We start from the raw sequence: 27,118 nt of genomic DNA, 5'->3' as shown, positions 1-27,118 counted from the left end.
CAATCCTTATACACTGAAGTGAAATGTAGTTAATGACAGCCCACACGTGTACACACCGCCCATCAAATAAGCAGACGTAACTGCAATGGTGCTATTTATAGCAGCATGGGGAGAAGAGGGACAAGACATTATGGTAGTGGAACTGGTGGTGGTGGACTGGTATTTGCACGTTTAGACCCAGTGGAAAAGGAATACAAGGAGAACCGGAAATGGACAGTTTCGTCGAAGGAATCCCAGAGGGACTGAGTGTTATCAAACGAACAAACAAGGGCGCGTGTCTGGAGTCATTAGAATGCGACTCTCAGGCCCTCACTGACCTCTCTCTCTCTTGGCCTCGAGTCTTGTTTCTCGAGACATGGTCGATGGATCCGACTGTTAGTGATCCTCTTCTGTTTCTCGAGAGTTTTTCATTGGGATATAATTTTTTTAGGGAAACGGTAACCTGGTGGTTAGAGCACAGGCATCAGAAGCCGAATGGGCGAACTTGCTGGTTTGAATTCCTTGAGGCACAAGGTACTTCCCGTAGATGGCCCAGCTTTAGAATGGTACCCGACTCTTATGATCGAAGGGGGAGGTATGACAGAGAGAGGGAGAAGACGGCCACTGCATTCGCAAAAATACTGACTCTAAGATATCTCTGTTCCCACACAACAACACGAGACTTCTATTATTTTAATTTTACTGCAAGCTCAAGTACGGCATCTAAAAGAAAGTGAGTGGTTATCTACCTAGTAAAGTAATAAACAAGCGACAAAAACAGCAAAAATTAGCACAAATGTGTGAAATGTGTATTATTCACTAGTGATCTGACGAAACATGAACATCTGACACATTGTTTACCAGAGAATGCAGATCTCTTAAAGGAAATGCACGTGTCACCTCCCACATGGACGTGAATCGCGGCGTTCAGTGAGAAAACTCTTCCTTCCCTCTCTCCTTGTCCGGTTTGTTTCTTTGTTTTGTTTTTGTTTTTTGTCGGTTGTCGTCCCCACGGCGAGCCCAGCACCGCGCATTTGTGACAGACAGAGAAGCTTAAGAACGTCACAGTTCCTGTCCTGTCAGCCTGTGACGTATGTCCGTGTGGCCGCCAGGCGCTCAGTCACCCACAATACACACTTGGTGAATGCACGTGTGAGGAAAGGGAAGATGAGTGATCTCCGACATGAGTGATTGTGATTGAAAGAACTGAGAATTAATTGTTTGTCAGTGTTTCGTCATTCTGCTCTCTTTGAGGCCTTTTATACTTATTCTTATGCGTTTACTTGAAGTTGTGTCTCACTGTTTCAGGCTCGTGACGTTGCTCAGGAGTGAGTAAACTGTTCAGGACTATGTTTCGCCAACATCGGAAAGAGGCAGGACAACTGAGAGGATCTTGGGAAGATCGTGGTTGTTAAAACTTCGATACCACACTTGAGCTATTAATAACATTTTACATTTATTTTATGCTGTTTCAGCTGTATTTTGGGAACTAAATAATGTTGGAAAAAGTGAACTATCGAAAAAGAGGAGTTCCGATTTTTCTCCAGAAAGTCGTTTTAAAAATCATCAGAAAGCTGAAAGAAGAAGTGCAAAGGGACATTTTCTCTTGCCAGTTAAGACGAGACAGAAACCAAAAGTGAAATAAGGAGGAAAATGAAAAGGTAGTTGGAAATGGAAACTAGTTCTGTTTAAAAAATACCATGTGATACTAAACCTTTTAACCGAGTTGAGTAGGTAGAGGGATCCATCCAACATCACCCACTGGAGAAAACCTTTGTTTCATCTTCAGAGACGTTAGATTACTAATTCATTGATTTCTCGCTGTCCTGGTTATCACTCAACAGAACAATGCCTCGATTCAAGATGTGAGTATTCCAGTAATTTTTGTATGGACGGTCCATGCAAGTCTGGAATCAGCAAAATCCTTCGGCACAACTCACCGCCAACTTCACGCTGGCTTTCTTAACGGCCACGAGCAACAAGGGCCACGGGAAGCTGACAGGTGGCGCCTTCTTCCTGGCCCTGGAGCATCTGAACGCCAACCAGAGCGACGACAACATCAGGCTACATTTCGACTACGTCTTCAAAGATACTATGAACATGGACACGATGGCGATGCGCGCCATGGTGGACACCCACTGCGACAAGAACAACGTGTCTGTCTTCATAGGACCACCTGACTTCTGTAGTAACGCCGCTGTCCTGGCCACCTCCTTCGACATTCCTTACATGTCCTACGTGAGTGTTGCATGCCGGGAGTACATGAAGTGTGCGTTGAAACATGTTTGCTCAAGTTGTTTTCAACACAAGCATTGAAATTTTATAAGTAGTATACTAGTATTATTAGTATTACATTCTATGTATTTTGTATAATGATATTCTCAACGCATGTCAATGTAGTCATCAATTATGCTTATTATTTATTTGGCATGATTTGTAACTATAGGTTTTGCAACTCTTTTCACTACAGCATTAAGGTGAAAATCAACACTATACTACTAGACATACCTTGTCCAGCATCAATATTGGTCTGACCTTATGACTTTAGCTAAAAGCTTCCCACAACTTTGCACAAATCTTCATCTTCTTGGCTTTTTTCCCAACAGGACTGTAACGAGATGCACAGTCTAACGCGCAACATGAGCGACTACTTGATCATCAACGAGGAACCTTCTGGAATTTATGTTTCGAAGTTCATCGTCTCCGTGCTTCAAGGTTTTGGCTGGAAGTCCTTCTGGCTCGTTGGTGGGGCCGAAGGAGTGACCAACGTATGGGCGGACACAACTAACATCCTCAATTCCTTGGCTACCAGTCATGGGTTAACCCTAAACGGCATTAACCGCGAGCCTCTGAACGACGCTTACCATTCTTCTAAAACCTCTAGTCACAATCCTTATCCTGATATCATCAATAATTCCACAAGAAAGACACGTGGTTGGTACTTTTACCAATTTTTTTTTAAAACCTTTGTGTGATGGTTATGTTGATGGTTATGTTGAAGATGAACGAACGTATTTTCGTACAGTTTGTATGTTATGCTCACGGCACTCAAACTCCCGATGCTAGTGACAAACCAAATTACTCCTCATCGCACCGACAAACACACACATGGGTAGAATACAAAGTATATATTTATCGGTGGTCGAAAAATGTGGCCGACTACCTTAAAAAGCGATTTGAGTCTGCAGAAGAACGATGCACATTAGAGTTCAATGGCCGGAAGCAAAACCTCATCTCCTGCGTTGCTGTTTAGCTGACCCACCGTGCCTCCCTTTCGAATATCCCCCCTCTCATTGTGAATAACAAACCTCATCATCTAAATCTCCCCCTCCCCTTGAGCACACACACACACAAAAGTCTTCCTTGGCGTTTCACGTTCAATCGCACACCAGCACACAGGTCAGGTAGCCATTGGCCTAGGGTTAACATGGCGGCAGGAGTGACCCCAACTACTTACCCGACTGCTCGTGCTGTGTGTTGATGCTGTGGTACACAGAAAACTCAGACAAAGACGCTGATTGCTAGGGTCTGTCCCACGCCCTGAGCCAGGGTCTGCAGCGAGCTCAGCCCTAGGCAGACCATTATCCTAAGCGCCAAAGCTCTTCTCTTCCTTCCGCAGCGAAACCTTCCCAGGCGCCTTCCGCTCTGTCGTCTGCTGCCCAGCTTAAAACCATTCGTCACTGCACGCGACAATTACGTAAAAGCGCAATGACGTAAAAGTGTTCACGTTCTATCACAGAGGACCAACATCCGGGTACCCCCTCTCACCGCGCTTCTAAAGGCAGCGTGCGGCACGCGATGGTAGTGTAGATCTGCAAAGAATACCTGCTCCACTTTTAAACAAGTTGTATTAGAGTAATATTGCAGATGACTGCAGTTTGCCCTTATCACATGTTTCATTGAACTTCTGAGACCATTTCTATAAATACTTCACGTGGAACAGAAATTCTTCATCCATTATCCAAAATTAAAAGCTATTTTCTTTGTCCAAAAATGTACCCGGGTTACACGTATGAAACTTTACGTCCCTGCTACACACTTGAAATATTCTTGTAAACTTTACTGTGATTTTGTTTGTTCTAAGCTGGTGTGTGTTGACACGCGTAACCAGGACAACCTGTGTGGATGTGTGGCTCGTGAATAAAAGATGCTGCTTTACTGGTAGATAAAATAACAGACATAAACTAATCAATCCTGTCGATCAACTTTCCTGGAAGTGTACATGCTGTCCTTCTCAATATTATGGTCTACACTGAAGTATTTAATGACATCACTACATCATTCTAGAATAACGAAAACACAGGCCATAAATACTTTCACACTTTTAATCCTCAAAATTATCCAAAACCAGCTTTCTACTGATCTTGTAACTGAAGTCTGATTGTCTCTGTCCAGTATCCTAATCATATCTGACGTGATTGTCTCTGTCCAGCATCCTAATCATACCTGATGTGATTGTCTCTGTCCAGTATCCTAATCATATCTGACGTGATTGTCTCTGTCCAGCATCCTAATCATACTTGATGTGATTGTCTCTGTCCAGTATCCTAATCATATCTGACGTGATTGTCTCTGTCCAGCATCCTAATCATACCTGATGTGATTGTCTCTGTCCAGTATTCTAATCATACCTGATGTGATTGTCTCTGTCCAGTATCCTAATCATACCTGATGTGATTGTCTCTGTCCAGTCTATGTTTTTCTGGGAGACTATAATGCACTGGTGGACTTTGTGCGCGCGCTACATGACAGGACAGGGTCCGCGAGAGGAGAGTATGTTGTCGTGGCATTGGACGACACGAAGCAACAACGTAATAACAAGACCAGCTTCCTCCGTGAGTTTTTCTTCAAACGCTTTGGTGTTACGATTGTCTTTTTTTTTTCTTTCTCCCTAATAGCTAACAGCTAGGAAGAAGGAGATTGAGGATATAAAATGATTACGCGAAGGGCAATTTTCTGAAACATTAATTAATTTTATTTAAATTCTTGCACAGCATATTCTTGTCTTTAGGAACTAGAATTTTTTTAAGCCAAGGTTTGCGTTTGCAAATGGCTTTGACCACCGGTATTGTTTGTCTGGTTTTGATATGGGAACTATATACAAATTGTACTTTATAAATTAACGTTTTTCTACTTTGTGCTTGGGGTAAATAGTCTGCTGAATGTAGACATAAATTATGATGTCGCCACGATGTCTGAATCACTGAACTGTGGAAAAGCAGCACAAGGATGAATGGACAAATTTGAGCTTCCGTTGTCCTAATTTAAGCTTTTATTGTTAGGACATGCAACAAGAATGTTATCTCCTCAAGTTCCACTTGATGCCTTTGTTGTATTATGGAGCACGTTGAGTCGCTACTCAGTCAGGAACTGCTTTATTAAGTGTTCTTTAAGAATAATATGAATAATCAAAACCGTCAACATTATATATTATTGATATAAATAATGACATTTGAGAGCAACAATCGTAACTACGCACACAGTACATCAGTCAACCCTTTCCTATCTGTGGCTCGCAACGGTTTGGCGCTGGTCTCTTTGTCGCCTTTGGACAAAAGATGGTAGGAAGGAAACCTTCATTAGTTTCAGCTAGTCCAAACAACAATCTTGAATGTCTTTAGTCCTGTTTGCATTTGTAAAGTATGTGCTATTGAAACCGGTCCTGTTGACCTTTGTACTGTCGTTCGTGCCCTTTGTAGGTATTGACGAGACCAATCGTAATGTGACCTCCAATGACCTGGAGGTGTTCAGAAACGTGCTGCTATTACGGAGTCTGCAGCCGACAACTGAGCAGAAGGACTTCGCCAAATTGGTGTACGAGTATAACTACCAGGATCCTATCAACTTGACCAAGGGGATCATTTCTGCTGTTGTATGTACTTCGTAAGCATGGAGATGTCGTCAATATAATAAACCGCTTTTTGTTTAGAAAACGTTTTGCTTGCCATCCCTGTGAGCATCTTTAACAAAGTGTTATTTCTTCTTTTATCCATCGACCTTAAGCACAAGTTTCTGTCTCTCAAATGCATGCGTCTGTGCGTGGGTATGTACTAGAATACAGTGACCATTGTACAAACGGTTTCTTGGTTAAAAATTGAAAGTTCCAGTAAAAGCGGGTTTCATTGGTCTTAAGTGAAATTTGCATCGCGTTCCTCTAATTTTTCTTTTATACCACTTGGACTTTAATCTAGAGCACGACTAACTTTGAATTTGAAGTTTAAACTGTTTATTTAACGACATGAGCGATGTTGTGTTGCAGCCGAAACTGCGCCAAGAAGCTTTCTATATCTACGACGCCGTGATGCATTATGGGGAAGCCGTTCGCCAGCTGATTAAATTAGGCCAGGATCCATATAACGGACAAAACGTAGTGAACACTTTGCGGAGCACCTACAGAAAAAGTAAGATGCCTACTTCCGCTTCTTCTTAAAGGACAACACGAGCGCTCAGTGAAAACTCGATGGAAATAGAGCATAAAATATCACAAAAATATATTCCGGTGGTATTTTTTTTTAACGAAAAGGCACGAGAAATATTGTATTGAACGTTTTTCTTTTAATCAGACCTTGAATTTGTGGATAAACAGGAAGTGACAAAAGGAAATTATTTCTATAAATAGCGTTGTCTGCATGAACTTAATTCGAAGACAAAGGATGCAATACTCGGTAAACGAAAACAAACCAGGACACAATGTACTACTGCTGAATGTTATCTTCGACACAGATGGAGTTTGTACTCATTTAGGAAATAACAATGGCAACAAATGCATTGGATTAACTTTGCTATTAGATCTGTAAATACTATGCGAACTTCGTACCCACACCATACGCAAGAATTTGCTCACAACATTCTAAAACCTATTGTTATCCAGTCACTTAAACAGTGCAAAAAAAGTTTGGGAATTATTAATTCAAAAAAAAAATGTTCCGCTCGGGTTGTCCTTTAAGTTTTTTTTCAAAAGCACTATTGCTATTGTCTAATGCCTTCTTGGTCACGTGTTGTTGACTATTTGAACTATGGACATTTTTTTATGTTCAAATACTATTTTCATGATGGTTATGTTAAAACATTGTCAAACGTTTGTTCATATTTGTCCAATAAGCATCTTTAGTCACTTGAAGAACAATTTAAATGCGGTTCTTCATCTGGCTTAGGACGACCATTTCTTAAAGAACATGGAAATGCGAGGAGACTGAAATAAGCTCCTCGTCTGATGATTGTCTTATTACTCTTCCTGTCACCAGAACAACATATGAACACTGGATTTTTAGTTTTTGTACATCGAAACAATGGAACTCTCTGCCTTTACCTACCTGCCACCTACCTCACTATTGAATCCTTTAAATGTGCACTGAAAATGGACCTCTTCCCTAAATATTACTCCTCACAACCTTTCCCATAATGCTAGTCCTTCACACACTTCCTTTTGTAATATCATGTTACTCTCAGCTCTTGTTCTTGTTATTTGGTTCCTCTTTGTGTTTTTTGTACTTGATTTTATTCTTCGTTTAGTACGTTGTTTATTATTTTATAGTTCATGTGTTCTTTGTTTGTTTTCCTGTCCCTTTCCTTTCCTTTCATGTTTCGTTCTTGTTTTTTAAGAGCTAAGAGTGTGAGTATGTGATTTACAAAATTTCCCATTTTATTATTATTAGTAGTATTAGTATTCAATCACCACATTTCGCTGTCCTATCTGTTGCAAACGAGAGGCTCCGATGAAGGCGCAGTGAGACAGTTCCGGCTGTTTTCTTATGTCTGCCTTGTCGTCATAACATTTTACCCCTTTGTACTTTTGTCGACTCTTTTACTGCATTTCTTCTATTTCACAGGAATTATTACATTACTTCAGTCTTTTCCTAGTCTCCTGCTGTAATCGTTTCACTGTCAAAAGTAAAATTTTCTGAACAACACTCTAGAACATTTCTGGACGATGTCATCGGCAAATTTATTGACATGAACCCATCCCTTAAAACCAGAAACGCAATTTTCAACAATGCCATTGACAATTTTATCAACAACATAGATATTGTCACTACGTCATAGACATGATATCATATCGCATGATCATCTCAAACGCCATTCAAAGCTACTATTAAAGGATGTTACAAATTTACCTCTCTCACCCATCATATTTTTTATTTGACTTCTTTATGAAAGAAAAAATAACGAGGAAGTCCTCTATAGTAGACTAATTCTGTCTGCTGGACAACAATATGCATTGCGGAAGATTTGGGGAATCAATGAGGCTTTGCAAGGTTCGCTGACAATAACAAGAGAAAAAAACAAGAGTATAAATTATGATGTGAAGAAAAGGTCAAGGAGGTCAGCAAAACAGACGTTAGCGGCGGACAAGTCTGCAAACAGCCCTAGAATAGTAGAATGTAGCATAAAGCTTTAAGTGCCATTTGTTTGGGCTAGTGAGGGGAGGATTTCTTTCTACCGAAATTACAGATTTAAATCTTTGCTGCAGACGGTGGGGACTAAGTTGTCGACTTTGACGACCCTATTTTGTTTGACTGTGGTCAAGTCTGTGAGATCGCCATTACAAAAAGCCGCTGCAAGAAGTGTAAACATCAGACAGACTAATGGCATTCTGCAAGTTTGCCCATAAACCTTGCGAGGGAAAGGCCGTCCTTATTAGGAGAATCGCCACACACCGTAAAATATGGGGTTTGTTTGAAGGAGGCGGGGAGGAGCGGTGCTTGGGGCGAGATAAGAGGCCGTTTTTCTTTTGTCCTGTGTCTGGCATCCATTGTGCTGTGGTCGTGGTGAGTCTTGTTCAGACACTGATAAAAGGTCTTGAAAAGCGGGGTCACTTCCTGTGGCTTTGCATCTTGGACCATGACGTCAGAAACCGCACATTTTACAGAGGAAAAGTTTTGCAAAGACAGCGATGACTTTCTTTTTAATAATCTTTAACATATATAAGACAGCATCTCCTTCCAACCAATTTTTATTCGCTTCTGCTTTAGTTGTAGCAGTACTAGGCCAGAGTTCAGAGTTCAGCTGAGGTCATAGAAAGTGACATCACAAGAGAGAATGACGTCAATCAGTAATGACACTTATTAAAGCTTACTGATACGTCATTTATTTTGATCCCGCTTCCATGTTATACGTCACCCTTCCATGCGTCAATACCGGTTTACGTCATTCTCTCTTGTGATGTTAGTGTCTATGACTTTAGCTGAACTTTCGACCTAGTACTACTACATGCCAAGCCCGGATGTGGTCTACTTGGAAAGCTTAATATGTATATGTAATAAGTCTGATGCCTCTGTCTGCAGGTATTCAAGGTTTTAATGTCTACATTAACGACCGCGGTGAGAGTGAGGGTACGTACGCCTTGATGAGCGTGGCTTCGGACAGAAGTGGAAAACTGCTCCCGTGGATGTGGCCGGTGGGCAACTTCAATGTCAGCTCTTACAATGGATCAGCTAATTACTCCCCCGGAGATAAAACTATCGCCTGGATTAACGGAAAACCAAATCATGAACCACAATGTGGTTTTGATGGCGCCAAATGCGAGAATAAGGACAGTAAGTAGTATTAGTCCGGGTACTTTGAAGGTTCAGAATTTAGTTCTCATTAACTTTAAGAATTATTTAGGGGCAAATGTAAAACTCTAAATATATAGTAATATAGTAATATAGTAAATTAGTAATATAGTAATAGCGTAATAGAGTAATATTGTAATATAGTCTGCAGCTCGGCATTTGTAGAGGATACCCTGGTAAAATTCTGACTATGAGACTGTTACGATGAAGAATGGGAAGTATTTCTGCTCCTTACAAACATAACTCTGTACTAATTATTAAATAACATTCTGAGACATGTTCTTTACACCCAGTGTTGGCAAATGTATTGGCAAACAAATTTAAACTTAGCATGTTCACCGAAGCTGTGAACAACCCCTCAAAACCAAATATTGCTTTTCTGTGACCTTAAACACAGCTTTGACGAAACTGGTCAACCATTTAATGGCACTTAACAAGCACTTAAAGTGTTTAAGTAATAGAGGGCAGTTCAAATTTACATTTTATTTTCCATGACAGAGCCGTGGGAGCATCCTCTGATGATCGCTGGACTGGTCCTGTCGTTGGTGTTGGCTGTAGGAGCAGCCTTCCTCATCTTCAGGTACAGACACCGCGCCAAGCAGTTGCAGGCGTTCTTGGAACGTGCCGACGGTTCCAAAAGCTTCGTGCACCTGCAGGCTGCAGACGACGAGGGCCTGCTGACCTAGGCAGGTCCTTGACCCCCTGCTGACCTAGGGCAGGTCCTTGACCCCCTGCTGACCTAGGGCAGGTCCTTGACCCTGCGATGAGCTGCCAGCAGCGTGAGACTAACTTCTCACACTCTGTAAGGCCGGTGCAAGCAAGGAAACTGACTCTCAAAACATTTTCCCCGCGTTTTTTCTGATTTTGGCTCTGATCTCAGAGTAATGTTATCCCCTTTAGTCAGCCATCTGTCCATCCATTTCACACTAACTTCTCACATCAAGCGAAATGATGTTAACTTTCCCTCATTAATTGTCAATGGCGTTAAGTTGGTTTTTGGTATTTCTGTTGCGTCTCCCTGCGATTAACAAAGATGTTTGTTTTTCTGAATTCAATGTCTTGTAATTTCCTTTTAATAACAGTTAAAAGGATGTTTAAAAGTATGATCAGTTTCTAAGCTTGTACCTAGACCGGATGACAATCCTCGCAGATTTTCACACTCGTATAATTCATGAACATTTTTGTCATCACTTTCTATGGGGTAGGTAAACAACACTTTGCTCAAATAACCACCCAGCTAGAGGTTTGCAGCGTGTTTTTCACCTGGACCTAGGATTTATTAAAACAAGGTGACGTGTGACAGTCTCGTTGACGTGACTACGCCGTCTGAACACATGGCCGATAAGCCAAAGTAGGTAAAGCATGTGTTGCCTGGGTTACCTGGGCAAGAGAATGACAGCAAGACAGTAAACAACAGTACAGAGGGTTTGATGTCGCGTAATCTAACTCCTGTCGTTTAATTCCCGTAAAGTGGGCGGAAAATAAAACCGTTAAGCAGCCCCAAATCATTCAGACTAATTTACTTGTTTTTCTTGAACATAGTCGTACATCAGCGACGTATGGAGAGAGAAGATGTAATGGTTTGACCTCACTCTCACACTCACACTCGCGCGCGTACACACGCACACACCTGTATCAGAAATACTATTTCTGCGAGGATTGTCAAGCAGCTGTTGTATGGTGTCACGTTACACGATGCGTATGTCACGCACTTGGTCAGGATGTTGTGGACCGAAATTTGAATTGGGCATCTTGGCCAGAAAAGAAAAAAAAACAAAATTAAAGACAAATAAAATAAAAAATAAAAAACAATTATTATTATAAATTGGAAGACGCTCATTCTTCATTATTCCTGATGAATTGTGAAGAAAGTAATGTTTTAATATTTTTTTTTTTTTTTTTTTTTGCTGAGCAGATCCTGACCACGTGACTTTTTTTATTGGTGTATTGTATTGCTCAGCAGCTGACATATATTCATTATGTCCTTTTCACAGCATCTACACTCAATCCCGGTTTTTTCACTCAAATAACTCTATTGGTTGTGTATTCACATACGTATCTTTATATTTAATCAACCCCTTTGATCATGTATTCAATGTTTATCTATATACTTAATCTCATTGGTTGTGTAATCAAATGCGTGTGTTTTCAATGAATTACATCAAGTGGTTGTGTACCCAGAAACTCATCCCTGTGACATATTGTCATTCTACTTTTGTCGGGCTTTAACCACATCCGACAAAATTTGTCATGCGCTGATGTAGCGTCGGATAATTATTCAGTTTCTGATTTTAAAGTTTTCAAAGTATATCACTCTGAGAATTAAGAAATGTTCACTTTACAAATCATTTTAGTCCATGTATACCCATCGCTGTGGCAGCTACATTTTTACTTCTTGCTCGCACGCACTAGTTGTGACAATTTTGTTGTGAACATTTGTTGTTGGCTGGTCCTGTCAGACATCCAAAGTCTGGAATGTAGTCATCTGAGTTCCAATGCCGTGCACTATAACATAGTTTCTTCGTTATTAAGCATTAGGCATTCCGATTTTTGTCTTCAGTAGATGTGAGCCAGCCTTCTTTTTCACCGGTTAATGTGATCCCAGCTTTACTCTGTTGTCAGCTGATGTGATCCAGGCTTTATTCTGGAAGCCAATTTATAGCGAGGTTTGTAAGCCTGGATTCAGGATAGTCTGCTTTTGTCGTGATGTAGTCTTAGTGACTGGCTCATCGTTCAACGCCAGTTCCTGCCCATTGTCACCAGTAAATATGTTCCCTCCTTCGCTCTGTCCTTGGTAGCTGTGGTCAGAGTTTCACTCACTCATTAGTAAGTGTGACCAGACCTTCACTTTGTCACCAATAAATTTGGTCCCCGATGTTACTTATCTCCAACATGTTGAACCAACATTGTGCGATCTGGACAGTTGTGCATCTTGTTTGAGGACGTGGGTGGGTGGATGTGGGTTTTCTTCGTGTACATTCATGACTAATTGAGAGGCCAAACCTCTGCATCACAGTTGAGAAAGTAAGATTGCTTTGACTTTTCGTTTCTGTCCGATGACTAGTCTTCAGCCTGTGTCAGGTCTTGGATAGAGTTATTTCCTTCACATTCTTTTTCTTTCGAATTTTGTTTCTTTTGAAATTTATTCTGAGGATTGTATTTGGCAGGATCAAAGGGGAAGTTCGTGGGTGTCATTGCTCTTTATTTGTTGCATGCTTTGCTTGTGAATTTTATTGTCTTGTAGTGTAATTGAGTATAAACTCATCAAGTTTGCTACAAAATTTCAATAAAGTTTTTAAAAGTGTTCTCTCAGATCTTGGCTCTCTATCTTTATATTTTATGATTCCGGATTTCATTCACAATGCCAGTCAAACTATAAGACATAATTTTGTGTGTACCAGTCTACAACAGGCAATGTTTGTAAAAAAAAATAATAATAAAATAAAAGGTGTACAAAACAATTTCGCTTTTAGCATTTGCCAAGCTCTGTGCAGTAGTTGGAGGGAAGGGATGTTGGGAAATGGCTTAGGGCTGAAATTATCCGAGTATTTCAAGAACAAAGGGATGGGTGAATTACTACACTCTATCTACTGAGACTCCGCGCTGTGGGGGACAAGCTGTAGATGATAACCAAGCACTCCCCACTTCCCCCCAGGCAAACCTCCAATCCATCTTATTACGAGATTCCGGAAATCGTTTTCAGGCACTTGCCGGGCCCAAAAAAGGAATAGGAAGAGCTATCTTCCTAGAGGATCTGTCTGATGCTATGAGGCTAGGGGAGGGGACAAGCCAAGAGATCATGAGTCCAAGTCGGTGCAAAGCAATTATTTTTACCCCACCCCTCTTTATTCTTCTTTCTTTCTTCTTTTTGCCTGTAATTAAATAATGGACTTGAATTAGATTTTTACGGCTCATTCAGTTTCGTGATGCAGAATATGTTATTCTCTCCTGCGCCCCAGGGCTCGCTGGGGATGGAGTAGGGCTAAGTGGGAAGGGATCTGTGTAGTCGATTAGTTGGCTATTTAATTAGCGAGTGGGGGCTGTTGTAAGTGTATGAACCTGCGAAGCCATCTGATCTTCATGATCAGATATTTGCATGTCTGCACTTTTGTGAAGTTATTTTGAAGCCGGAAGGTTGAATGTCTAAACTGTTTCACGCCAGACTAGGAGTAAAGATAAATATGTCTGAACCTGAGTCATAAATATAATGATCTGTTTGTCTTCTTGCCTGCTGGGACTACTTGCTTCTAAAATTGATAATTTGTCTTTCACTTTTTACCCACAATAAGCATGATTGATAAATGTAGATGTCAAGATTGCCAAAAATTCGCATAAAATCTCACAAAATTCTTACAATCCTCTACCAGCCAGTTGCACTTGTCGCAGAAGTATGAATTGTCTTTAAAATATTTTGAAGCACCAAAAGTCATCCTGTTAAAATAATTTTCACAAAACTTTTGTGTATGAATGTATTGGTGCTTGAAAAAATATAACAACAGGACAGTGGGAAGGTCTTGTGCTCTGATGATTGGTACATGTTCTACTGGCCGGTCTGTTCTCTGTTAGACATTTTCTATATCACATTCTACTTTCTTTCAGCTTTTTCCATGGAAATCTTCGTTGATGGGTTGCGACTCACGCAGTGTTCCATCTCCTAACCTGCCTTCCACTTCCAGTTCTTTCGTGTTTACTATGTCCTTACCTTCAGGGTTACACTGTTTTTTTTTTTTCCATTTTATAATCAAGTCACAACACAAACTCTATGCATATGAAAGACCTATAAATGCGTAAATACATGTATATATTCATAATACATACAAAATGTAATATCAACTACAAAAATTCTCAAAATCTCTTCAATCCCAGCAAACTAGAACCAGTAAAAGATTCTGCTAACACTGCCACATCCACTTGCTTAATGATTTTAACTGAGATGACATTATTAAACGGTAGTTACATCAAAAGAATATTGAAAACATTTCATCACAATAAACAAATATTGAACAGTTTTAATTACGACACGTGAAAATAAATGATTAAGAAGGTCCCCAAAAAAAAACCGCGAAAGGAGTGAATTGAGAATCCCTTATTGTTTCTCAGTCAGAACAAAATTTCGATTAATTTGCGATTTTTTTCATTCAATAATTATTTATCCAATTAGATGAATACGATTAAAAGAGAAATTGATTAGTTAGAAAAAGACGACGAGCCTATTCAGGCAGGTTAAGAAAAAAAACAACAAATAAACAAAACAAAAAAAAAACCAAAGTGAATCAATGCTCCTCCATGCCTGGTCAATACTCTCCCATGGCTTCTGAAAACTTAAAAAAATATATTCGATTAATTTCTGATTCAAGGTTTGTTTGTTTGTTTGGTTGTTTGTTGTTTGTTTTTTGTTTTTGTTCTTTTGGTTTTTTTTTTTTTTTTTAGTTTCTGGTTGTTTTAAGCTAAGTTCGCTATTAATAACTACCTTCGTGCAAGGACTTGCATCTTGCGAAGAAAGCAAGACAGTAGAATCTTATTATGTAAGCTGTTAACATTGTTGCTCCCTTGAAGAGGGGAGTACCTGGCAGGTGTGTATGTTGGTGGTTGTGCCCATTGCAGGCACGTGTTGTACGAGCAGCGACTGGACCGCTTGTCCTGGAAGATCGAGTTCTCCGCCATCGAGCTGCTGGATGCTGGGCAGGTTCGCCAGATGATATCGCCTGGAAGACCACGGGTAAGTTGTTCTGCACGCACGCACGAGCATGAGAGAAAGAGAGAAGAAAGGACAAAAAAATCGCAAGGTGAATCTCTAGCAATAATAATTGATGTTAGTATTGTAAGTGGCAGAAAGAGCAGTTACTCTAATTAGTTCCAAGGTAATGCAGAGGTTTTCGTAATTCCAGCGGCCAGTTGGAAATAATGTGTTTTTTGGTCTGATAGTAATAAATTAATCGATCAATCATTCATTCCGTCGGCCAATCAATCAGTCGATGAATGAAATCAATTCATCGCTTTATCGCTTTGCTTAATTTCAGCCAGCTTAGTTTTCAACATTCCCCTGAATATTTTTTATTTATGTCACTTTAGCTAGCCCAGTTGTTAACTTTTCTCAGAATACTTCATTTCAGCCTCCTCAATTTTAGACATTACCCCAAAATACTACCCACTTATGTACCATTTTTTGTGCCAGGCCAATATTTTTTACAGAATGTTATCGCTATGTCCTTTTAATCAGCCCATTCCTCAGCTCTTTTAATGTCTGCTGAGGCAGCCCAGTTTTTAGTATTCCTCAAAATATTATTTCTTCCTCTCATTTTAGCCGGCCCGATTTTAATATTACTCAAAATACTATCTCATTATGCCATCGTTTCATGCCATTTCAGCTAGCCCAATTTTTAACACTACCCATTACACTATCTGTGTTATTGTAGACTCCCCAGATTTTAACATTCCTTAGACTACCAGCATCTTGAGCTTCTAAAGATTACTTTCGGTTAGCTTTTTTTGAACACAAAAAGCAACTTTGCAATAATCAAAACAGAAGTGGAAGGAAGGAAGCCCAGAGTAGTGATTCCTCCAGTAGCTAGCTAAGTTGTGTCTGTGGCAAACAGAAAAAAGTCCAGAGCCGCTGGAAGGCGTTCCTGGGTTCCACGGACATGGCGATGGCATCCGAGCAGGAGCGAGAGAGGAAGCTGCGCAAGGAGAGCCTGCTAGGAGCAGCCGGCATCAAGGTTGGCGTGTACAGAGGAAGTCACGTGGCGGTGCGCATGGTGGTGCGCAAGCACGTGGAGGTCAACCGCGCTCTGAAGAAGGCGCTGATGATGCGCAAGGAGATGAACCACGAGAACATCAACCGCTTCATCGGCGCGTGCATCGACCTTCCCCGCGTCTACATCGTCAGTCAGTTCTGCTCGCGACACAGCCTGCAGGTGAGTGGTGCTCAGCCAGCAAGTGCAATAATTAAAACGCCGTTTAGTAGAGAACACAAGGCCCGTTATTCTGAAAGCCAGTTGGGTGTCTTTCTGACTCCAGGTCTCTGCTTGCTCAACAAGGCTTCTTTATGATTTCAGGACATCTTGAAGAACGAAGATTCGCCTCTAGATGACATGTTCATCACCTCCCTGGTGCAGGATCTCTACAAGGCGAGTAACCTTTGACCCTAGCACCGGAATCTTGTTTACGCAATTAGACTTGTTATCAGTGGTGCAGAACTCGCCTCGCCCTGATAACACGGAAATTTGTATTATTTGTTCATTTGTGATTTTTTGTGAACCCTTTTCAGCAGCAGTTTCTACCTCTTAAACTCAAGGTACTCTGTCTTCCTTCTTTTAGGGCATGACCTTTATCCACGATAGTGAGTTCGGGTACCATGGCAACCTGAAATCCTCCAAGTGTCTGGTGGACAGCCGCTGGGTTCTCAAGATAAACGACTTCGGTGTTGGTGCTTTGATGGCCAGGACGTGCCTGAGCCCAGTCTTCAGGGCGACGAGTACTGTGCCGGTGAGCACCCGGTTCCCTCCCTTTCTTCCGCGCTTATCTGATTCTTGTTTCTTTCTTCTTCCCTGGTCTTGCCTTCCTGCTTCGTCCTTTCAGTTTTTTCTTTTCTCACCTTCTTTCAAAATCACTTCTCTTTACCTTTCTCTTTCTCTCACTCACACACACACTCACATATATTTATATCATTAGATATTTATTTAGAAACATTGTAACTCTAGAAGGTGTCCGTGTATATACGTAGATATTTGTGAGATGATTCGTGTTTGCATTGCTGTAGTTTTCTTTAGATCATCAAAATGGCGCAGGGAAAGTCATCGATATTAATATTCTAGACAAACATTAATTTCCGGTCGGTGGAAAACTCGGAAGCAGACGCCGTGAGGTTGTTGTCATGTATTCACTGTTTTCGACGAGAAACTTCCCCTCCTATGTCTATTTTTTCCTTTTTTGCTTGGACTGGATCCCGTTGCTTCTGTCACGTGTCTGATATCCTTCCTTTAGAACTGTCTACAGAGTTTATTCTAACTCTACATTACTGGGGCGGTAGTCATGAAGCGAGGCGTAAATTGGACCATTGGGCAACATGGGGAGTTGTAGGACAAGTATCTTGTTTCCAAATTATAAAGCAATGTTCATGTTTTGCAGATGTTTTATCATAAACTTGCAGATATAAAGTGGTAACAAACGTACCCTGGTATAAATAAACATGAAAAGTGCCCTCTGGGTCTGGACACAGCTTTATAACTTCGGAAACAAGAAACTTCTCCTCTCGTTCTCTTTTCTGCCCTGGGGAAACGTCTTACTCTCGTTTCGTTACTACTGCCTTTGGGCTGTTTCTCACCTGGTCAAACGAATGTACCTGAAATCCTTAATTCTGCAGTGGTTTGAGGGTGATTTAAAATTCCCGCTGACTTTGGCCACAGGTCTGCTGTGGAGAGCCCCAGAGCTGCTGAGGACAGGTATCCCACCGCCACAGGGCTCTCAGAAGGGGGATGTGTACAGCTTCGCCATCATCCTGTATGAACTCTATGGACGTCGCGGGCCTTGGGGGGACACCAAGCTTTCAAACTCAGGTCTGTAAACAGCCTCGTCTCGAATTAGGTTAGATCAGCCTACGTCACTTCCTATAGGGGGGGGGGAATGAATATGCTGAGCTGAAAACTTCTATTGCGAAACATTCATCATCGTCGTCGTCCATAATCTTCACTATCATGACAAGTAACTTTGTTGGGGATTTTATCTCACGCAGGCTGTCAACAAAGAGTTCCTTAGTCTAACATGTAAACTATTTTCGCTGGCTCGTTGGTTGGCTGGTTTGATGTGTTTACGCCTTGCCAGCAATGAAGGCTGCATCGCAATGTTTAGCTGTGAAAGAAAACATCTATTGTCAGAAGACAATGTATTTGTGCATTCTTGTAAGTAAACTTTGAGAACCCTGAACTCGCATATGAGTGTTACAAAAGCCCTGCATAACGGGAGTGCCGTGGGGTCGTGACTGACTTGACTGATCGCCGTAGGGTCGTGACTACCCAGGCGTGAAAGTATGTGAAGTATATAATATAATTGTCCTGACGCCATGAATCACGTGACATTTGTGATTGTACAGACATTGTAAGGCGCCTACGGACCGAGGACTACACCAAGCAAGCCAGCGTGCCTCCCTTCAGACCCGACACCAGTGTCCTGCAGGTCAAGGCCGGGGTCGTGCCCCTCATTCACGAGTGTTGGCACCCGGACCCTGACCAGCGGCCGGACTTCAAGAACACCATCCGCCTCAAGCTGAAACCTCTTCAGCAGGGACTGCTGTAAGTTGTGAGGGAGGGATGGGACAGGAAGGTTGGTGGGTGTTGAACTCACATGCACATACACACGCATGCAGAGGTACACAGACGAGCGCGTGCACACACGCATAAACGTAAAAGCACGTGTGTTGACGTACACGCACACAGATACACGCTTTTAGTAGAGGGGAGAGATGTCTGTGTGTGTGTGTGTGTGTGTGTGTGTGTGTGAGTTCTGTGTGTGTGTCTGTGTGTGTGTGTCTGTGTGTGTGTGTCTGCGTGTGTCTGTGTGTGTCAGTGTGTGTGTGTGTGTCTGTGTGTGTGTGTGATCCCCAGTGTGATGTGATGCGTGCGTCTGTCTCACATTCTGTGGCATCAGCGGTCAAAGGTTTTTTTGTGATCTAGTGGCGATGTCGCTGAAGTTTTCAAACTCTTTCGAAAGAAAACGAATTTTTCATTTCTTTGACTCTCTTCAGAAAAAAAATTTGTCCTCTCCTGAATCTTATTTTATAATCTTTTTCTATTACACAGACAAATGATTATCTGGTCTACAAAAATAAATAAACTCATTTTCAGACATTTATGACAAGACACGAGAACTGTGCCATTTATCTGTTAACCTCAGGTCTGACCCTCCCCACTGTTAACAAAATCAAGTGCAGATTTGTGAGATTAATGTTATTGGGATTAGAAAACACACACGCACTCATCCACACATGCACATTCTTTCTCTCACTCACACACACACTGCTAGTGTTCAGAAGTTTGTTTTTGAGAGAGAGAGAGCTGCTGACGCCGGTACTGATGTCCACAGCAAGTCCAACATCATCGACAACATGCTCGCCATGATGGAGAAGCACGCGCAGAACCTGGAGGTGGTGGTGGCGGAAAGGACAGAACAGCTGTCGATGGAGAAGCGGATGACCGAGAACCTGCTGCTGCGCATGCTCCCAAGGTACCGACAACAGTCACGAGAGTGCTCTCCCTTGAGTTAATGTAGCACGTTCATGATTGTTGTGATATAAATTACTGCGCGTATTAAGCTACGGAAATATTATTTTTAATTATTCTGATGTCGTGGTGTTGAGAGCATGCAGAACAGTTCTATTTGGTGCTTCAATCACCAAAGACAGCTAAACGAAAGGATGCCATTAGACTAGGAACGAGTTCTCGCCCTTTGCCTTATTTATTGTCCTGTTCCAATAAAGTCAGAGGGGGTCACAGGGTAGGGGAAGGGTCACAGTCGTTCATCTCGTTATTAGTTTTGGGGTAGAGTTATCGTTCTTAATAAATGGAATTTCGGTAAGGGGACTTACTAAATTCACAGATATTAAAATAGTCGTGGTTGTGTGTGTGTGTGTTGGGGAGGGTGTGGGTTAGCTTTAATATGGGTGAGGTTAGCATAGAGGTAGAGCTTAAGTGAGCGGGAGAGAGAGAGAGAGAAAATAGAGGTGAAGACAGAACGAGCAACAGCGTGTGTGTCTTTGCGTCTCGTTTGCAAGTCTGACTGACTTCTTCTTACATGTCAAAGGTCAGTAGCAGAGCTGCTAAAGCACGGGCAGCCTGTGGCTCCGGAGCAGTACGACCAGGTGTCCATCTACTTCAGCGACATCGTCGGCTTCACAGAACTGTCGGCGCAGAGTACGCCCATGCAGGTGAGTTCCTACCGCTGCAGCACACCTGTGACATGCATCATGAGTTATCTGTCCGGTAGCATCTGGTTGGCATAGTACTCCTTCACACAGTACTTCCCTGAGCTATGCTAGTTGTGCGGCCGTTATCCTGTGAGCCTAAAGACATGATTATCATGTCCTTGATGAGAGAGAAAATTACCTTGATGTTTATAATCTCTGGGAGTGTGATTTTTCTTTCTGAAGTGACCAGCTGCTGTTCGCCATGTTGCAGATCGTGGACATGCTCAACGACCTCTACACGTGCTTTGACTCCATCGTTGAGAATTATGACGTGTACAAAGTGGAGACCATTGGTGACGCCTACATGGTGGTGAGTGGTCTGCCCCTGCGTAACGGCATGCGGCACGCGGGCGAGATCGCATCCATGTCGCTGCACGTGCTGGCCGCAGTCACCACCTTCCGCATCCGCCACCGTCCGGACGCCACGCTCAAAATCCGGATAGGGATCCACACAGGTAGCTAGCCCCAGAAAGGCAAATCTCCTGTTTCAGTCTCTCTTTCTCTCCGTCTCTCTATCTTACACTCTATTGCCTTTCTTTTTCTTTCCTCTCGCACTCTATTGTACTCTTTTATCTTTCTCTTTCTCGCATTTTATTCTCGTTCTCTCGAACTTTCTTTCTCTCTTGCTCAATCGATTACACTTTTTCTTTTTTTTTGTCTTTCTCTCTTTTGAATTCTTTTAGACTGAGCATGTGAGCACTGCCTCATCCTGATGAGCTGAGCTCACTGATAGTCCATGTTGTGTCTGTCGCAGGTCCTTGCTGTGCCGGTGTCGTGGGGCTCAAGATGCCGCGCTACTGCCTCTTCGGCGACACCGTCAACACCGCCTCCCGCCTGGAGACCACTGGCGAGGGTGAGCCTACAGCCGCCACCTCTCTTATGTCGGATGATTAAAGGTTTACTAGGGTGCACATTTTGTCCTAATGATTGGATAAAGCTCAGTGCACCGTACTATTCCCAATACAAAGACAAATCATTCAACTTCTTTATCGATATAAACGCCTGCAAAAATCAGTGATACACAGAGGTCAACAAATAACATGCACAGAGGTCAATAGCTAGGATTGTATGTGATACTTGTACGTTATGATGGCCACAGCCAATGGGAAAGCTAACAACATTAGTGTATATGTCTACTCATTAGAAAAAAGTGCACCATACTTAAGCCTTTTAGATTGTTAAAGTTAACAGTAACTCCAAGAACCTAAGGATAATGCTCAGACAATGTTGACACAAGACCAGTTAGACATTGTTCACAAAGTCAGCCTTACATATAAATTTGTTCTCCACTTGCACATGTCAGTGTGTCCTGCCAGACAGTATTTCAGATGGGTTTCTTTTTTTTTTTTTTTTTTTTTTTTTTTTTGGGGGGGGGGTGTTGTTCTTTGCCTGGCGAAAGGAGGTATGATTTTTCGTTATTAAATTTTTAAACTTCCTTTTCAGTTATTTTTTGCCATACACATTCTTCTGTTTGTATTTCCAGCACTCAAGATCCACTGCAGCCAGGAGTGTCGAGACATTCTTGAAGTGCTTGGCGGTTATCACTTAATTCAGCGCGGTCTAATCGACATGAAGGTGAGGTGTCTGTGCTATTTATTACATCGATACTTGGGTTATAGTCTTTACTGTTTATTATATTATTTCGTAAATAAACCACAGTGTTAGTGTCTTTAGCCCGCTGTTTAAAACAGGCAAATCTCCAGTCTGTCCCATTCTCACCAAATGTGGCGGGAATATATCTATCAATTATGTATCTTCGTGTGAAGTCTCTGGTATACACGGCTCTGGTGTATGTTTAGTGGTGATGTTTATTTTCTCCGTTCTAAGATCTTTATCGAAATCTTTGAGAAGAACATAGATATTTTTAAAGTCACCTTTGTCGTATTATTATTATTATTATTATTATTATTATTATTATTATTATTATTATTATTATTATTATTATTATTATTATTATTATTATTATTATTATTATTGACGAACAGGGTAAAGGCAAGAAGATGACGTATTTCCTGCTAAGCGAGGATACCTCGCAGCGCATGCGTCGTATCAGTGAGGAGAGACTGAGTCCTGGAGGCTGGCGAGAACAAAGATGTGTATCAGCCAGCAACATGGACTACAACGGCAAGATCTTCTTCATGGAGAACGGCACGGTTCGCAAGCTCAGCGGGGATCACTACTCCAGGCACCAGCACCTGGAACTGTCCAATGACAGCGCAGGCTGTAACCACGTGACCAGGCACAGCCTCTCCAGCATCGCATCTTCGGGTGCGTCTGGCACAGTCACCTCTCCCAGCAACTCGCAGAACGGTGCCGGGGTGTTCGAAGAACTGGCGGAGATGCAGTGCCTGCTGGACAACACCCGGACTAAGACAGTCCCGGCCACCCGATCCAGTCTCAGTATGTTCAGTAGAGACGGTCTGGAAACTCACTTGTAGCCAAAGCTGTGCTTCGGTACTCCACTTTCGCGATGTGAACACAACGAGAAAAAGGCGCTTGAGGAACCGGAAGTCCCGTGACTAAAGGACATCGACGCAGTTCTTGTTGATTCACTTCTTGTTTTGCTAGTGCCACGATTCCAGATATATTTTACAGAGTCCGAAACCTATTGTACATAGTATCTGTTATTTTTGGTTACTGTTGACATTCTGTCAGTCCCTGCCATATTTAATGGACGCCCAAAATGTGCATAATATGAAATTATTGCTTTCTTCTCGGCATATTGATGATATTTAAGACTGATTATCACACACTTACATCGGCATTGACGAGGTTCTAGCCAGATGTGTCTTTTAATTGTACTTTCTTTCATCGAAAGTTGGGTTTTTTTTTTTATCTTCTCCTGGCCGCATTTCTGTTTGTACATTTTCTCCTCGCACCGTTTTACATGTACAGCATTCTGTGATTTGAAACTCGCTAGCCTCGCGCCTTCATGAAGACAGTTTCTAAACACATTACTCAGTGCACTCTATAATTAACTGAATAAATATTTTGCACGTGATCCATGTAAATGTCACATCCAGGTCATCGTCAGCCCTTCCTGTGCAGTCTCGAGAATCTTCCTCACTCATTGTGGCTTCAGCGACAAACGACGGAGGATGTCACGACATCACGTGACATTCACTGTCATGTCCACCGTGACATCGTCTGCATGCTAAAGTGTGTGACCATCATGTCACAGTTTATGAAATGTCATAGTATTATATGTCGAAATGGGTGATATGTGTGACATATGCTAAGATGTGTGTATGTCATAGAGTGTGATATATATATATATACTGTTGAAGTTTACATGTAATTTGTTGTTGAGATTATTGCCCGACTTTCATTCTGTGATGGCATGATGTCTGGGACAGGGATAGCAGGTGTGTCTGTTCAGACAACAAGATATCAAAACCTTTGTCAAGAAGAAAAATACTTAAGGTAAGGAGGGAGGGAACTGTGGTTTTCGTTGTTGCACTTTGTTTTGTATAAAATATTCCTTTCTTTGGAAATGATAGTCAATATTTTGTCACATTTTTTTCATGTAGAACAACTTCTGCAAAAGTAATCAAGGCGAGTGTATGTCAAAGGGAGAATACCAGTTGTTACCGTTAAGGGAATCTGGAGTTATCTACCTTCCCGCTGACTTCGACTCGACTTCTATATCTACCTGACAGTCGTCAAAGCCAAAGTAATCCAACTCCACGGTCCTGTTACCTGGGACAAAATGATCTCATCAAGTCAACTGTTTTATATGCGAATTTCTGGATCGCGAATCTTGTTTGTATTTATTCTTCAAACATTTATTCTTCAGTTTCGTTTTCAATTTTATTTTTAGATTTTTGTTTGCTGTAAGTGGCCATTTGCTCACCTGTTGGCACTATATCCCTATTTATTATCCAGATACAAACAATAATTGTAGAAGCAACGAGGTGGCTAAAATGATTGTCTTTCGTCTGCCCTGTTGTAGGCCTGTCGAGTCGATGACTAGTTCCACACTTATCTGTTCTTTTTATTTAGTTAGACTTTCACGCTAATTAATTTTATTTAATTAGACATTCACGCTAAGGTCAAAGTTAATTGACATAATACTCGAATGTGCTTCTCTGAGGGGCTGCTTCTACAGTTTCGACATGAATGTCAGTTTAGAAGAAAAACAGGATAGAAAGAAGGAAATCATTTATCTAAAGCAGGCAGATGACTGCTTACAGCACTTTCCTCTTTTCTTCTCTCCTAGCATGGAAAAGTATTCTAAAATTTATTATTATTATTATTATTATTATTATTATTATTATTATTATTATTATTATTTACAGCGTGATTATGTCGCCTTTACAGAGGCACTACACTGTGCACTCACTCAGTGCCTCTTCTATGCTCTACGTGTCAACGGCATAGTAATTAATAAATGGATGTACACTGTATATCAGAGTGTTTACTAAGCTCATATGCCCAAAATCCAAGAAGTCACATACTTTTACAAATGTTGCACTATGCTTGCATTATCTACCTTTTTTTAGTGTAACATCTGGTCAATGTTTAAAGAAAAAGTCATGGAGAAGGGCAAGTTGGTTTCTATAGAAACTGGCTTTCTGCACTGTTTGTCCGCAAAATATTGGGCCGCAAAACAATCGTTAATTACAATTGAGTTTTAAAACAACATTAGAGCCACAAAAAGAGGATGTCATGCTGTACTGTCGAGTGATGTCAATAAAACCATCAGGTATGGGAGTTAAAAGAGCAGTGGGGTGAACACTTCTAATGAATGGGTAAAGCTCGGCTCCAGCTGGTATTTCTTTCAGTTCTCGAGCTACACGCCCACAAATATAATCATGCACAGAAAGAGACCAACAGCTCATACATCTGGTATGTACATAGATACCTTACTTTATAAAGGTCTCAGCAGGACCATCTGTTAAACACACGTATCTGTGTACAAATGAGTGGTCATGATGTTGAACTCTTGCTTGTTTGGTAATGTTTGGCGATTGCTTTCTCGAGAAGGGAGGATTTGGAATGTACCAGATTTAGGTGGGTAACTTCTTATTTTCACTTTTATCCAATAATTACACCTATTACTCCTTGAACTGACAGTATCCTAAGCGAGTTCGTCAAAACGCTGAAACCCAGGGCTCGGCGCAAACACATTTTGAATATTGAAAACATTTAAGTCTGCAGTTTATTTAGTTTTACAGAAAGCTTTGAAACGCAGTTTTAAAACATTGTAAACTAAAATCATTTTTTTTTTAAGTTTAATTAGGATTTTCGCCTCCATTAGAACACCCTGGTACAAAAAAACAACAACAACAACAACAACGGCGGCTCCCATTGAAAATATAATTATAACATAATATTTCAATGTCGCAGATGCATGCTTTGATGTAGCAAACGTCGAAGACGTTGTCTGGATAAAGATCTCTGTGAGAATGAAGAAGAGCATTGCAAAACTGAATGCACCTCCTTGTTTCCTTGTTTGATTACTTGCGTTGAGACCAGTCCCCTTCATCTCTCCATTTTATTTTATTTGTTTGGTCACGTGCTAGAGTCGGTTTGCTTTCGCCAAAGAGTATGTAAACATGGCGGTGCACATAAATCGTCCCGAAGCTGTGTTTTAGATGCTGTTGTGTGTATTTGATTCCTTGGCAACCTGACATTTTTAGAAGACAGCATTCAAAACCTTAGTACCTATTATTTAAGCTCACATTGACAGCTGTACCTTTCGAAATGATGGGTTTGTAAAAAAAAAGTTAAATCTTAAATTTTTCTGTCTTGCTCGAGTTTGGCCAGATCGCATTGCGAGGATAAAATTGGACAAATCCGATGCTTTCTCAATAGCTCATTATTTTCACCAACTGAAAAAGTACAGAGGACACTGGTTTATCAGGTGCAAATGTTGAAATTCATCCACGTGATATCCCTGTCTTACATGTGTTAACATATTTACTCATCGTTAGAGCTGCAGCTCGTGTGGTGCCAGTCCACGTGACTTGTTAGAACTGAATATTGTAAAAAGGTGAGAGCAGGACTCACGACAGGTTTTCACCGAACTATCACTGATATGAGTGAAGACTAAACAAGGTTCAAAGCGAGAGGAATAGTTTTCTGTGGAAACATTGGTGACTAGTGTTTGTGAGCGTGCGTGCGTGCGTGTGTTCCTATGTGCAGGTCTTGTATTTAGGTGCAATGTGCATGTGGGTGCAAATTGTGTGTGTTAGTGTGTGCGTGTGCGTATAATTCAGGACCAATCAGGTAAATTGAACTTTCGACTGAGTGAAGACACGAGGGAAAAAACCATGCTTAAAATGTTACTCAATCTGCAGTTCTTCTATTTTTGGGGGGTAGTGGTAAGTTGGGGTTTGACAAGTATTTTTCTTGTTACTTTGTTCGTCTTCAGAAGTTAGTCGTTCCGTGCGAATATTTAATGTTTCCACCCATATGACCACTGAACTGTGCCTTTGTCAGTACTATACTTCTCATAAAAATTCTCAGAATTAAAACAAATCCCTTACCCTCGCTAGCTTACACTGGTGCTGTTGGTACAGTTTCTTGAATCTTAATTCACTTCTGAATGTGTGTTTGCTTATTGTGTGTGTGTGTGAACATCTCGACTTTGTTTTTTAAAGGTATGTGCATGAAGACGCTGCGG

The 27,118-nt window shown here is 41.4% G+C and overlaps 1 protein-coding gene across 1 annotated transcript in view; it reads left to right on the top strand.

Moving 5' to 3' along the window:
* Positions 1 to 26,985, top strand: part of LOC112561383 (guanylate cyclase 32E-like) — a 73,203-nt gene extending 46,218 nt beyond the window's left edge. Inside the window, exons 2-20 of the mRNA XM_025233857.1 lie at positions 1,288 to 2,217; positions 2,586 to 2,913; positions 4,671 to 4,814; positions 5,679 to 5,851; positions 6,239 to 6,380; positions 9,264 to 9,515; positions 10,032 to 10,113; positions 15,138 to 15,252; positions 16,130 to 16,447; positions 16,589 to 16,660; positions 16,851 to 17,018; positions 17,896 to 18,088; positions 18,622 to 18,820; positions 19,611 to 19,751; positions 20,328 to 20,451; positions 20,702 to 20,945; positions 21,245 to 21,343; positions 21,974 to 22,065; positions 22,476 to 26,985. Coding sequence (XP_025089642.1) covers positions 1,879 to 2,217; positions 2,586 to 2,913; positions 4,671 to 4,814; positions 5,679 to 5,851; positions 6,239 to 6,380; positions 9,264 to 9,515; positions 10,032 to 10,113; positions 15,138 to 15,252; positions 16,130 to 16,447; positions 16,589 to 16,660; positions 16,851 to 17,018; positions 17,896 to 18,088; positions 18,622 to 18,820; positions 19,611 to 19,751; positions 20,328 to 20,451; positions 20,702 to 20,945; positions 21,245 to 21,343; positions 21,974 to 22,065; positions 22,476 to 22,928 — 3,678 coding nt within the window. The 5' untranslated portion in view covers positions 1,288 to 1,878 and the 3' untranslated portion in view covers positions 22,929 to 26,985. The remainder of the gene's footprint in view (positions 1 to 1,287; positions 2,218 to 2,585; positions 2,914 to 4,670; positions 4,815 to 5,678; positions 5,852 to 6,238; positions 6,381 to 9,263; positions 9,516 to 10,031; positions 10,114 to 15,137; positions 15,253 to 16,129; positions 16,448 to 16,588; positions 16,661 to 16,850; positions 17,019 to 17,895; positions 18,089 to 18,621; positions 18,821 to 19,610; positions 19,752 to 20,327; positions 20,452 to 20,701; positions 20,946 to 21,244; positions 21,344 to 21,973; positions 22,066 to 22,475) is intronic.
* Positions 26,986 to 27,118: the final 133 nt, after the last annotated feature.

Source organism: Pomacea canaliculata, linkage group LG1, assembly GCF_003073045.1.
Source record: "Pomacea canaliculata isolate SZHN2017 linkage group LG1, ASM307304v1, whole genome shotgun sequence".
Classification (NCBI taxonomy): domain Eukaryota; kingdom Metazoa; phylum Mollusca; class Gastropoda; order Architaenioglossa; family Ampullariidae; genus Pomacea; species Pomacea canaliculata.
The sequence above is the reverse complement of the archived record's forward strand: the minus strand, read 5'-3'. Positions and strand labels throughout refer to the sequence as shown.